The 13568-nt window shown below is 45.7% G+C and overlaps 1 protein-coding gene across 1 annotated transcript in view; it reads left to right on the top strand.

Moving 5' to 3' along the window:
* LOC147679776 (uncharacterized) overlaps window positions 1-13292 on the top strand; it is a 275399-nt gene extending 262107 nt beyond the window's left edge. Inside the window, exons 14-18 of the mRNA XM_086944753.1 lie at window positions 2094-2218; window positions 3116-3301; window positions 5260-5385; window positions 12886-12997; window positions 13079-13292. Of these exons, the coding sequence (XP_086800879.1) occupies window positions 2094-2218; window positions 3116-3301; window positions 5260-5385; window positions 12886-12997; window positions 13079-13161 (632 nt within the window). The 3' untranslated portion in view covers window positions 13162-13292. The remainder of the gene's footprint in view (window positions 1-2093; window positions 2219-3115; window positions 3302-5259; window positions 5386-12885; window positions 12998-13078) is intronic.
* The last annotated feature ends 276 nt before the right edge of the window (window positions 13293-13568 follow it).

Here is a 13568-nt window from a genome sequence, read left to right as displayed (position 1 = left end):
CTGGCTCGAAAAAAAGGGCCCACATTTCCCCGGATCTAAAATCTTTAAACTGGCTGCCATCTGAAAATAGCTTGCATGACGCACAAGGCCCTACATCATAGTGCACCCAGCTATCTCACACAAAATCTCACAATATCTGGAGGATCAAGATCAACAAGAAGTGCGGAAAACCTCCTTCTGAAACCACAAAAATTCAATAAGGAAAAAACGTATAATCGTTCCTTTTCAGGAATGGCACCCAGGATATGGAATGCCCTACCACCAGAAGTAAGACTGAACCCCCTCCACCTCCTCCTTCAATTTAGAAGTAAAAGGCATCCTTATGGCGAAATTTACGTAAACATAGCCTCACATGACTGTGGAGAAACCCCATTCCACTCTTTTTACCTACCAATCTAATGCTTGGCTTGTTATATGTACAGTTTTGTTCCACTTATTGTGACGTTTTCATCTTCAATGTATTACCATCATCCTTCAAAACTGACCGGTCCAGTTTTTGCACCTTATCTGATGTGCCCTTTTATCTGTGATTGTTTGCTGCTACCATTCTCTATGGCCATGTTTACCCTTGAACGTTTGATCTGTCCTTTTGCTCGTTTATTAACACCTTGGCTGCTGTGGTTATTTTTCCCCTGTGCTGAAAAATTCAGGATGTCATATATTCATGACGAGCTCAGCTCGTCATCAGCACACGACCACCGTGGCTGATGACGAGCTGAGCTCGTCATCAGCATCGAAGGGGTTAAGCTTTTTGATGTTATTCTTACGGTCCTGCTTATTTTTATTGTTTGATATGCCTATACACATTTACTGTAAAGCGCTCTGATACCCACAGGGGTCTTGTTTGCTCTCTATAAAACTTTCAAAATAAACAAATAAATAAATAAATAAATAAATTAGGCAGCAGATCCCATGAGAAAGATATTATAGGTATCACTAGATGGATGTGCTTATTAAAACAGAAATGTACTTAACACCATCACTGCTATTGATATTTTCCTCCGGTGCTGAATTCTTTGAAAGTCCATTGTTCATGACGAGCTGGGCTCGGCATCAGCGTGCGAGGAGGCTACGCCACGACGAGCCCAGCTCGTCATGAGTGTGGAAGGGGTTAAAGTACAACCAGAGACAATAATCTCTAGATACTGCAAAAAAAAGTGATGGCAAAGAAGGCCATGGGGGCCTTTACTGCAACAAAGGACTGTGCTCCTGACAGGACTGAACTGAACTTACAGATCTGTCTCTGTATATCAATGCTGGTATAGCAATGAGTGCTGTAGGTCAAGATTGAGGAGTTTGTTTAGAGTTTGGCAAACAGGGTACTCCACCAAAACTGTAGTGGAGTACCTGTGTGCCAAACTGACAGTCTGTCCACTCTAGTTAAAGTTGGGTAGATAGTCATGGTTACAACAGCATTGCCTCGCTTGCTCTGTCAGCAGAAACCCCACACAAACCGCCTGATATGGTTGGGGCCATCAGTGTAGGTTCATGATACTGTCTCTCCTAATTGGAGTGGATGGTCCTATGTAGTTTATTTAAGTTTTGGACCGCCAGGGAAATCTTCACAGTCTTGCACAGCAAACAACTAAAAATGACGACTTCACCTTGGGAGAAAAATCCCAGGCTGTCAGTGTTGTTGTTAATTGTTTTTTTAAATATGTGTTTGCACTTTAAAAGTTTGTTTTTGAAAAACAATAATGTTTGCCTCAAAAATGGCAACTGCTCTGCAAACTTTCAGAGTCTTCAGGGGGCTCTCAGATGTGCTGACTCATCTGAATGCACAGAGATGTCTGCAGGGCCTGCAGTGATCTCTATATGTGGTGGGCAGTAGTCAGGCCTGGGTTGGGGAGACAATTACCTTCACTACTCTGACAGACAGCAGGTCACCTACACCTCAATATGGCCCTGAATTGCATTTGCAAAGGGTTCTGAGACTTCCAGTTTCAGCAGGCCAAGACTGGGGTGCACTCTTCATGTGTTTGTGGAAGTAACAAGAGTGCTGCAGGTCAGACTCTGCTGCATTTCCTAACCATGCCTTTCACTTCTTTTCCTTTTCTCTTCATGTATTCCTGCATTAACGCCTTTGCCCTCAGCCCGGGAGTCAGTGGTCTGGGACCTTGAGGAGCGTCATCTGCATGAGAAATATAATTTGTTCAAGGAGCAAGTGAAGGAGCAGCATTGCCAGCAACTGCAGCAGCTATGTAGGCGGCATGAGAAGGTGAGGATACAACATTTATAACATTTACAAGGGAGTGTGGCAGTAAGAAGATTACAGGTTGCTAACCCTACTACTCCAAGGGGCTGCCCAGAATTGATGTAGAGACATATAAAGCCAATCAAGGAGGCTATAGAAACAGAGAGACCAGCGAGGGGTGGTAGACCCACCCACAGGCCAACAAAGGACTATCAAATATACGCGCCCATCGAATAGCTGTGGAGACATTTAGAGGCCCCCAAAGAGGCTATTGAGACACACAGGGACCAGCAAGAAGGCTGGTTTCAGAGATGTATATGGGGCTTTGAGGGGCTGTAGATACAGCTAGATGCCATCAATTGGCACTAGGAATACCTAAAGGCCCTTTCAGTGATGTAGAGACATCCAAGCCCTGTAGAGATATACACTGGTCACCAAAGGGTTATAAAGAAATTAATTCAGGGATCATCAGATGGCTTCAGAGTCATCCTGAGGTCATCATGGGACCTTAGAGGTGCTCATGCACCATAGAGGGCTGTAGAGACATCTTTAGTACACCAAGCCGCCCTAGAAACCTTCGTAGTCCATAGAGGATCCTGGAGACACTCACAGGCCCTTGAGAGCTCTTGTCACTGCCATTCTACACAAAGCTATATTCTAATTCATATCTTAATTTAGCACTTTTATTTCTGACAGAGTACACTTCTTTATAGAGAATAAAGTGGTCTACAGCGAAGCACATTTAAGCATGCATTACATTGTGACACTTCATTATTATCTCCTAGTTTCACATTGTACATCTCTCCACTCCCTGCACCTCGTTTTAAAACCATATCTGCATTCTTTGAACCTCTTTTTTGATGCTGCACCTAGTTTATCACACATGCATTTCTTTCTGTTCTATTCTCTTCTCTCTCCCAGGAGATAAGAGGGATGGCCCATTTCCAGCAGCAGCTTCTTGAGGAGTTGAAGACCCGCCATGCACAGCAGAGAGGCAACCTGCTCAAGCTGCAGCGCAACGAGTCCAAGATCAGGCTCGGCATCTTCAAGCAGAACCTGAAGTGCCAGGACATTCACCCTGCTGAGCAGAGAGAGAGAACCAAGCAGGTACTGGAAAAAGAGGATCCTGAGATGGACACAGACCTGAATAAGTATGTGGAGATGGAGGCTTCTCTTAGCACTGAGAGATCTGGAGACATAGGACCATCTGTTGAGTAGGTGTGAGCTAGTGGGTGCTACATTGAAAGGAGTGAGTGCTTCATCGAAAAAGGGAGGGCTACTAGTGGAAGAGAGATGACTTAAAGATTATGACACAGAGCCACCAGGGAAGGATGAAGGTGCAAACTGAGAAGGAATGAGGACCTTTCTGGAAGAGAACAAGCCCTTGGGAGAGACTGGAAGGCCACCTGCATAGGAGGGAGTGGGTGGAGAAGAGCTACCGCTGGAGGCGGGAGGTCTATCTGAGTGGCTGCAAGGGCATCCGACTACCAGTTGGTGTTTCTCTTTTATGTATGAGGAGTTATCCTAGCTTGCTCCTTTAAAGAACACTACATAAGAATGTATTGACAGTTTACAAAATAAGCTACCTCGCCTATCACTTGTTGACTTTATGCTTGTTTTTGAACATGTACAGCTCTTCGCTTCCTTTTGACTAAGTTTGTGCTATAGAAATACTGCACACATACATCCTGTCTACCTGTACAGGTTGACTCAGTTCATATTTGAAGGGATTCTCTTATTAAGGCTTTAAGGAGAGGTGGGCATCCCCACATTGGGTAGACGTATTGCCTCTAGGAGATGGTAAGGGTGTCATAAGGATCTGAGAAAAGTAGCTACAGGGAGGAGAGCCATTGGAGGACGTTTATGGCAAAACAAAGAACCCTTTTGCAGTCTGAGCAGCAAGAAAATCTAGACCAAAGCATTCTGAACCTTGAAGGTGGATGTGCATCCCACCTGTGAAGTTAGTAAATCATTTGGACTTCAGTTTGGATTCAGTGTTAAGCTTGCAGCTCCAAATGCAATATGACTGTAATTCTTCTTTTCTGCAGCTTAGTGTTTTTGGTGACTAAATATGTGATTGTGGGCAAAGTGTTCTATCTGTCTGACTCCCACATATATTATACAGCCTTGTAATGGTACTGTAACCTCACACATAATGTTGGTATACATCATGACACAGCCTTTTCTAGGCATCCCTATTTCTGATGTCCCATAGTACTGTGGACCTTGCAGGGCTATATTCACAGCCAATCTGTTAGTTCACATATTTCCAGTCTTAGAAACCAAGATAAAAGTCATCAGGAGAGGGTGTTGTCCAGCAAATGCGACTGCCATCCTGAGACAATTCTACTTAATATTCCTTAAAAATGTAAATTGATACTTGTATAGCTCACTACTCACCCACAAGGGTGAGTAGTGCTACTCATCCTCAAGGCGCTTGTACGAATACCGTTGTGGAACCCATCCTGGCTTTCCCTGTGAGGCGTCCACTCCTGGGCACCCCCAAGGTGGAGGCCAGGCATCCTTAGCATTGTGAGGATTAAGCAAGCTAGTGCCCAGAGTTGCAGAGTGGGACTCCATGATTGGAATAGGCACCAAGGCAAGAATTATCAGGTCCGTGGAATTTTGAGCCCAAGACCTGCCGAGGTGGGGAATTGAACCCTGGTCCTGGGCTAGACCTCTGCATCAGGGTCTGCCGCTCTAACCATTGAGCCACACTTCTCCACCTTCTCCTTACTGGAAAGAATAGAGATTTACAACAGAAATAGGGAGAAATAATACCACGTGTCCCCTTTCCTCCCACTACATACCAAAAAAATGAATCACAAAGAAACAATTTTAATCAATCGCAAAGTCTCGCTTTAGCCTCTGAATCACCTTCAATTCGCCCGCCACCTGCCTACCCTCTCCCAGATTTCATTAGGAGTTCTTCCACAGGTGCTGATGTACTATTTTTTTGTTAATCAGTCTTTTAGTTAAAAAGCTAGAGTGAATGACGTAGATAAATCTATACTTCTCTCTGTTGTGACTAATTGTATTTGCCTAATCTTTGTAATATTTCTCAGTTCTTGCTGCAGGAAGACACCCGCCAGAAGGAAGACATGCGGCAGCTGCTGCAGAAGCAAGAGCTGGATCTCCGTGAGCTGCAGCAGCACCAGGATTCAAACCTCAGCGAACTTCAGCAGATGCAGGTGAGGCTGGGGGGTGGACCACAGTATACGTGAGCCATCTGCTAAGAGCGACCTGTAAACCAGGGGCACCAGATTACAGGAGAGGTAAGAAGTAAAGGAGACCGGGAGAAAATGGTACCCACGGTTCATTGGCAGAAAGTCATGAACATTAGGGAAGAAAAATAAGCACAGAGGGAGCAGTTCCTCAAGTAAGGGACAGTACAGGCCCTGATAAATGGAACAGCAGGTCCAAACAGTTGGATCAAGGGGGATCTGAATGATCAGATGAAAGTGCCATCACACACCTGGTAGGGTGTGGTGCTTCATCATTGGATGCTCCTCGTCAGGCCGGCGCTACAATGCCTGATGTCATAAAGCCGTATGATGAGTGCAAGTGAGGGGATGGTACATGGTGGTGGGTGAAGAGGTGAAATAAAAGGGTCTAAGGGAACCAAGGAGATGTGAATGAAGTAGTGGTCCCCCCACTCATTAAAAATAGAGACGCTATCTGAAGTGATAATGTATATAGCTATAGTGTGTGTAGAGTAAGGTCAACATGTTTCATGCCTAGTGTGCCAGGAGGTTCAATAGCATTTCATCAGGACCAGGCTGGTACCTACCCTATAAACAAAGAATGTGGGGCCCAAAAAGAGGTCTACAATAGAAACTGCAGTCCCACCCTGCTTCCCTTGTCTATCAAATGGCAGTGTTTAGGTGCCCCATGCTAACAAAGGACCTGATTTAGATCCTGGTGGAATGGTTACTCCATCACAATTGTGACGATTATCCCATCCGCCGAAATATAAATCCCATTATATCCTATAAGATTTATATTTCGGAGGATGTGTTATCCATCACCATTGTGGTGGTGTAACCCGTCCTTAAAAGATCTAAATCAGGCCAAAAGTCTAAATGGAATTTCTAAAGGTATTCCTGTCTCCATCCTCTTTGCGTCATTGTCTGGATCACTACCTTCCTGCCACAAGAATGAAGAAATTACACTTCTACTGTCCAGGGAAGCAGTCCTCATATTATGTCATGTGAGATCAGGTACATCTAAATTAGATTCCACTGGCTCCAGTGTAAGACTCACACACAGCCTTACTGCAACACAGTCCTACATGCATATGCACTTGACATACATACAGGATGTCAGCGTAAGGCTCTGGGGTACACATAAAAGTAGAACTTAACACAAGAGGGGTCAGAGTACAGCATTCTCATTCACATAGACAAAAAGGTCTGGTCGTACTAAGGACTCACAAAACATGGTAAGCTAATATCACTGCTTTATGTGCTATACCCACAGCAGGAGCCGTAGCCCTCTGTCCACTATGAGGGCATGCTTGGTGTGCCCCCTCCAGGTCACAGGAGAAATCCTGGACCTTGCATTGTCACATACAAGTCTATGCTGCTGTTGACACAATAGATTAGTGTGATGCCAGGGACAAAATTAAAGTCAGACTACCAGACTCACATGTAGTCAAGCACTCAAGCAGGGGAACATTTCCATATACCATGCAAGGGACATTCCTGTTCCAATAGTCTCGCTTGTGTTTTTTGCATTTTTTGACTTGTCCTTTAATGTAACTGACTAGGGTGATTTAAAGACGATCTTGCGTTTGACCATGTAAGTTTGATCACCCATTCCCTGATCACCTACAGGCGCATCAGGGAGAATTTATCAGAGGACTTGGAGTTGTGTTTGTCCCCTACACATCACAAACAGACTTTGTGCAGGTCCATCACCTACATCTGTTTCCAACAAGTGAAACATTATTTGAAGGCTGTAGTGTTGACATCTCTACCACACTTTTAAACAAAAGGAGGACACTGTTCCTGAGGCAGGGTGCAACAAGTTACCCATGCGCCTTAAAAAAGAAGAAAAAAGAGAAGGAAAGAAACAGACTCCTAGGTAAAAGAGTGCCAACCAGTTATAGGGAAAGAACAAGCCTTATCAACCATTGCCCTCACAAACCCCGAAGGGTTTCATCATTGGCCGTTTGCTCCTCGCAGGGCCAGTGCTGCAATTCCCTACGGGTCCCCCGAAGGTCTCTTTATCGGAGATCTTTTTGATAAAATCTCTACCACAGTGCCAGGAATAAACATTTTGGAGTTAAAATACGACAGTATAAATTTAAATCAATAGTAGCAGTGCTCTGGATCTGTGTTGTAGGATATGAAAAGAGGAACAGATGTCAGCATGCAGATGCATTAACAATATGTGCCTCATTGTCATCATGTCTGAGCCAGGACAGAGCCACACTGGAGGCCGATGGTCTCACTGACCAGCTCACTAGAGCTATTGCATGAGTTTTCTAGATCAAGGGGCATAATTATTATAGGGTTGCTCGCTTTTGTGCCACGCAATGGGGTGCAAAAGCTACCCAACCCTTAAGTTTGATTTATCAAGCAGGACATTTTAATCGCTAGCTTTGGGCCGCATGACCCCTGCAGACATTGAGGGCATCGGGGGACTCCATTCCCACATGTAGGCAGGTCTCTTGAGGGGGGCGGGGTCTCCTCATCCGATGCGCTAAATAGTGTTCCAGCTATCCCGCAGCCTGGGACATATTAATTGCCAGCTATGGGCCGCCTGATGCCTGCAGACATTGAGGGCATCAGGGGACTCCATCCCCCACATTACAAAGTGCCAGTAGGAATAGCTGCAGGCAGTATCTCTTGAGGGGGTGGGGTCTCCTCGTTCAATGCGCTAAATAGCGTTCTTGTCGTCCTGTAGCGTGGGATGTGCGCCGCCTGCACCTGGGCCAAGCACGGGCCTGTCCTTCACCCATCAGCAACAGGAAGAGGCAGGTCGGGGCCACCCCCATTGGCTTGACTTTTCGAAGAGCGGGTGCCTGTAGGTGCTGGAATTGATCTGGTGGCTGTGAATAGTTGCCTTGGACCATGACCTATCAGGAGGTTTCATTTTACACTTTACTTTTCCAACCTGTTTATTGCAGATGACTAAACAAACAATTAACTTTGCCCTGGTCCTCACGGTGGTACCTGTGACTGTTATTCTCAAGTTCTTGTTGGGGTTGTGGTTTGGACCATTGTTATTGTGGGGGTTTGTCCTCGTCAATGGAGCTAGCTCATGAGAGCCATGGGTGTTAAGCGCATTCCTTACTATAGTAGGTGAATTCTTTATAAGATGGTGTCTATGTTTTTTTTGCCTGTCCTCTTTCTACTTACATGTATCCCTTTTAATCCGAGCATCGCTTATCATGGCATTCACCTTTCCATATGTAGCCAATGCGGACCAGCTATTGAGGTATGTTTCTTGGCATCACATTTTACTAACAGGGACACAGCTGTTGGATTGTTTAACATTCTTACTGCTACCAATTATTTTGATTGGGAATTCCTTCGACTTACGCATTGTTACGAGGTTCATTTTCCAAGATGGCGCTCACGGTTTTTGAGACTGTCCACTCTCTAATCACATGTATTGTTTTTAGGTCTCGTGGCGTTGAACCGCGCGAAAGCGCGGTCTCGCCAGAGACCTATTGTGAGCGACTGTGCTTTCCGGGAGAGGGGACAGGAGCTGGCCACGCGCTCGGAATTGAGCGGGTCACACGCACATGAACGCGTGAAGCTCCTGTCTCCTCTCCTGGAAAGCTGAACCACACAGCCCCACCTCCCCCTGCTTACGCATGCACACGGGGAGCTCAGGCAGGAAGCGCAGCTGAAGATGGCGGAGTCTCCGCGGCCGCTGGAGGGCTGGAGCGGAGCGACCATGGTGGGCGGCCAGTGGCGACACAGGGACCCCCTTGTGTCAGGGGACCACGACGAGGGAGACGGCGCCCGGTGCGACTCCCCGGTGTCCCCGCTGCCCCCGCCCGTCTTTCTCTACCCCGGGGCCCGCCGGAGGCAGCGTCGGGGAGCAGCCCAGAGCTCAGTGGCAGACGGACGGCAGCGGCGGGGGACGAGGACTCCCCCCTGTCTCCCTCCTCAAATCTACCGCTGCTGATGATGATGATGAAGTACCCGGGGGCGCCCGGCGACCGAGCGGCGCTGTGCAAGAAGTGTGAGTACCCCCGGGGACGGGTTCATGGGGTACATTGTGGGTCCAACAGGGCATCGGCGGGGGCATGGATTAATCCATGACCTGAGCAAGCGAGGAGTGAAATTGCTTCAGTTAGTATCGGACTAAAAAGAGGGCAGAGCAGTCTAGACCCTCATGTGCACAGAGCTGTCACATGCATGCTGTGCTGCCTCAGCTGAGTGTCCTCTTGCATTGTCTCCTTCCCACTGCTGGCACCTGCCAGTGCATGGCAAGAGACCGTGTTTCTATAGCATCTGATTTAAACGTAGGCAATACATTAAGTTAAATAGATTGGAAACCTTATTCTAGTTAAGTACGTTTTAAGCACTTTGGTTCGAAAGGGTCCTCTTAAAGCCTCAGTCAAAATATCAAGAGATTTCGCCATAAACCACGATAGAAGTTGCTGTCGAAAATCTTTCAACGTGATACTATTATAGAGTCGCTACTTTGCGTGTGGTGTTTTCAGAAGAAGGCAGACAACCAGAATGCCTTTTTTTTTGCACAGATACTGGGCGTAGTTAGCGAGAGCACCATGCAGTAAGGTTGCTTTGGACATACTGTGGTAAATTAACTTTACATTAAAAGCAACAGTGTACACTGTTCAGAAAAGTAGCAATCCGTTGCTTATTTCGCACACAAAAGCCTCTTTCGTCTGTAAAAAAAAGTATGAGGTCTAAAAGACTTTGAAACATGGAGGGTGGAAAAGGAGACACACGTTATAGTCTTCCACTGATTGCTCAGACTTTAGGTTATTCTAGCGAATTGAGCAAAAATCAATTCCTTCATGAAAAGAATTGTCTTACATTTAGATAGGAGAGTGCTGGCAATATTTGTTGACTATCCTTTCAGCTTCATGGTCATTCAGTAGCTGCTCTTAGGGGATGTACGGCATTACGATGCGTACTTTTACAACGCGTACCGTTACAACGCGGTTATTTCAAAGCAAGTCGTTACCACGACTTGCGTTGGAGGGGGTGCGGACTCAGGAATTTTTTAATTTACTATTCCAACACCAGCCTACGTACAGTAGGGAAGGTGTTGGATAGTAAATTAAAAAATTCCTTGTCCTGCAGCGCCCTCCAGCGCAAGTCGTGGTAACGACTTGCGTTGAAAAGACCGGGTTATAACGGCACGGCGGTGTAACAGCCGCGTCGTAAAGGCTGTTCACCCTTGCCGCTGTGTCCCATAACATTATAACTTCACCCCGGTGATCAACATGCACAACATTAGAAGCACTTCCCACATAGGATCAAAACAAAGACCACATCCTTCCAACCCTCACCCTAGACGATGTAGTGTGCTCCTTATGTAACCAAGTACTTTAGAGGTGTAGTAAGAGCTTTATAAATGCTGCAATACAATATTCTATCTTGCTCAGCATAGAAACAACGCAACTATCAGACCAGACTCTGAGCATAGGTTATCCAGTTCTTTTTATCAGTTGCAGGTATGTTCATTTGAAGGCCCTCATCCAGTCAAACATTGCATTCAGTGTTAGACTTTGGGAGTTGCTGGTAATGAAGGCTGGTGGGCAGCCTCACCCACCCTCACACACCCTCACTCACCCTTACAACCTCACACCCTTCAGCCTCACAACCCTCTCACCCTCACAACCCTCTCACCCTCACACCCTCACCCTCACACACCACATCACTCAGGAACACCACCGCATCACTCAGGGACACCACTCAGGGGTACCACCACGTCACTCAGAGACACCACCACATCACTAAGGAACACCATCACATCACTCGGGGACACCACCACATCACTCGGGGACATCACCACATCACTCGGGGACACCACCACATCAGCTAACCATTCACAAACAAGGTTTATATACCAATTGCAAATTTAAAAAAAATTAATGCAAAGCATTGTCATTTACAATGCCAGTAACTCAAACGTTAATGCTGCGAGACCTATTGCATTGTAAATGCTTGTTATAAAACTTAGCATCGCTAATCACAGTGTTCACCAGTGTTCACAGCGCCAGGACACCTCCGGGTAACAGAGCGCTCTAGAAATGTAAAAAATAAATAAATAAATGTGAAGCTAACGCGGAGCGGTTTCACCAATTAATGGAGATTTTTGGTTCTTGGTTTTATATTTTACTACAGGGGCATGGCAGTTTGTTTGTTTGACAACTTGCACCGTTACTGAAATCTCTGATTGGGTAATTTCTTTTATACACGTACCGTTCCAATGCTTCCTTCTCTTTCCTACCGTAGACTCCCATTTACATATGGAGGTTTATCATGTCACTTTCCCTAGTTTTCAACATTGACTATTGGGAGACTATCAGTAACATCTGGAGGTTGCCGGCCATATATATTCTTACTGAATCACCGCCAGTTGTGTTTTTTTCATCGCTGAGATATTGATCCAGAAAAGTTATCTCAGTTTTGTAAACACCAGAATCATCCTGTAGTACACATACTGTTCGCATGTATCACTGGGGGATTCACCTCACAGGTTTATTATTATTCATAACACATTGACAGAATAGTACCAGATGCTTGGTTAGTTAGTTCCATAGTAGAAGATTATCCAATATTCATTACATTTTAGGAGACACTCCCCTGATGAAGGGCCTGTTCCGAAATATATTAGGATACCTGAGCATTTAAGAAAATATACGTTATAGTGTGATGGATTAACACTTTAAAATTGATCATCTCATACTAATAAATGAAAATAAGTATTGATTATATTTACGACGTCTATTGATTACCAATTTAAAAAACATTGATTTACAGTCATCCTGAAAAGAATGAAAACTAATTGTTACCGCCGAGTGCAATGTGGGGACGATACTCTCTTGTTGGATAATGCATCAGAGCCTATCTGGCAAAGGCATTTCCTAAGCCCAGCTTGAAGCAAACATAATGGGTGGACAAGCCCAAGTTGGCATGGGGCTCCTTCCAATGACGGTGTCACTGTTTTATGGTCCGGACAAATGGTATGTTTCCATGTATTTTCAGGACTAGGCAGAAGTTGTAGGAAGCATGGTTTCTCCCACATTGGATCTATCATAATTTATAGACTTGCGATGCAGTTTAATGCCCAGCCTTCTACACCTGAAAGGATACTTATGTACAGTAGGCCATTTAATTGTTGATTGAGAATGCTGGAAACCAGTTATCACACAAGTTAATTGCGGTTGCTCTTTTAGGCGATTGGCCCCTGCATTATGGAACTCTCTTCCCCTACACATCTGCAGTAATTCTGACCACCAGGCCTTCAGATGGCTTGTGAAGACCTGGCTTTTCTCTCAGCTTTAACTCCTTGTTTACTCCCCGCCGAGTCCTGCTCCAGCGCTGGGACGCCTCCTTGCAGAAGCAGCCATGCGCTTTACAAGTATTATAATCTAATCGAATGTTTTTTCTTGTTTCCAGCGTCTTCCTGTATTGCTTGTACCCTTCTATTGTTTGCCTTAGTCTCTGTGAACACAAGTTTCTCCACTTCCTCAGGCAGAGAAGCAGCAGGTGGTGGTGGAGCAAGAGAAGCAGCAGCAGAAAAGGTTGGAGGAGGAACATGCCATTGAACTGCGGGAGTGGAGATCAGCACGTTGCATGCAAGGAGGTGAGCACACCCTTTCCCTTGAGATCCTGTCACAGCCTTTGTCACTCTGTTTTAAAACCTGCTTTTCTGCTCACTCTACAGGCAGAGCCGACCCACGACAGCCGAGTGCAGATCAACAGCCCACAAGTGACCAGCAGCCCATTCCAAATACTTCTCCTTCCTAACAGCTACTTCAATTTTTGGGCAATAAACACAAATAACCTGGAAATGCCATAATCTCAAACACTCACGGGATCCAGCACCAGCATGAAGTACCAGAGATTAGGTCAGCTGTCCAGGAGCTGGTCAAGTCTTTGGTTGGAATGAGGTTCTTACTTGCCTCCTTGCTGCAGCATGGGTTACTCTGCAGAGACAGTTGTTTCGAACCATGCAACATCCCAAAGTAAGGAACTCTACTGCTAACCACAGTAGGCTAGGATGCATTTGAACAAAACTTCATCACAAAAATAGTCACTGTGTTGTCGGCCCCGTCTGTGTTTGGCTGAAAAGCTCAGGTTGTAAGTGTGATGAGGGCCTTGCGATTTTCAAATTGAACTGTTAAGAGTTCCCGCCAGTCCCAAATTCACACTTC

The sequence above is a fragment of the Lissotriton vulgaris genome, chromosome 11, assembly GCF_964263255.1.
Source record: "Lissotriton vulgaris chromosome 11, aLisVul1.2, whole genome shotgun sequence".
NCBI classification, from domain to species: domain Eukaryota; kingdom Metazoa; phylum Chordata; class Amphibia; order Caudata; family Salamandridae; genus Lissotriton; species Lissotriton vulgaris.
This window is presented reverse-complemented; position numbering and strand designations above follow the sequence as displayed.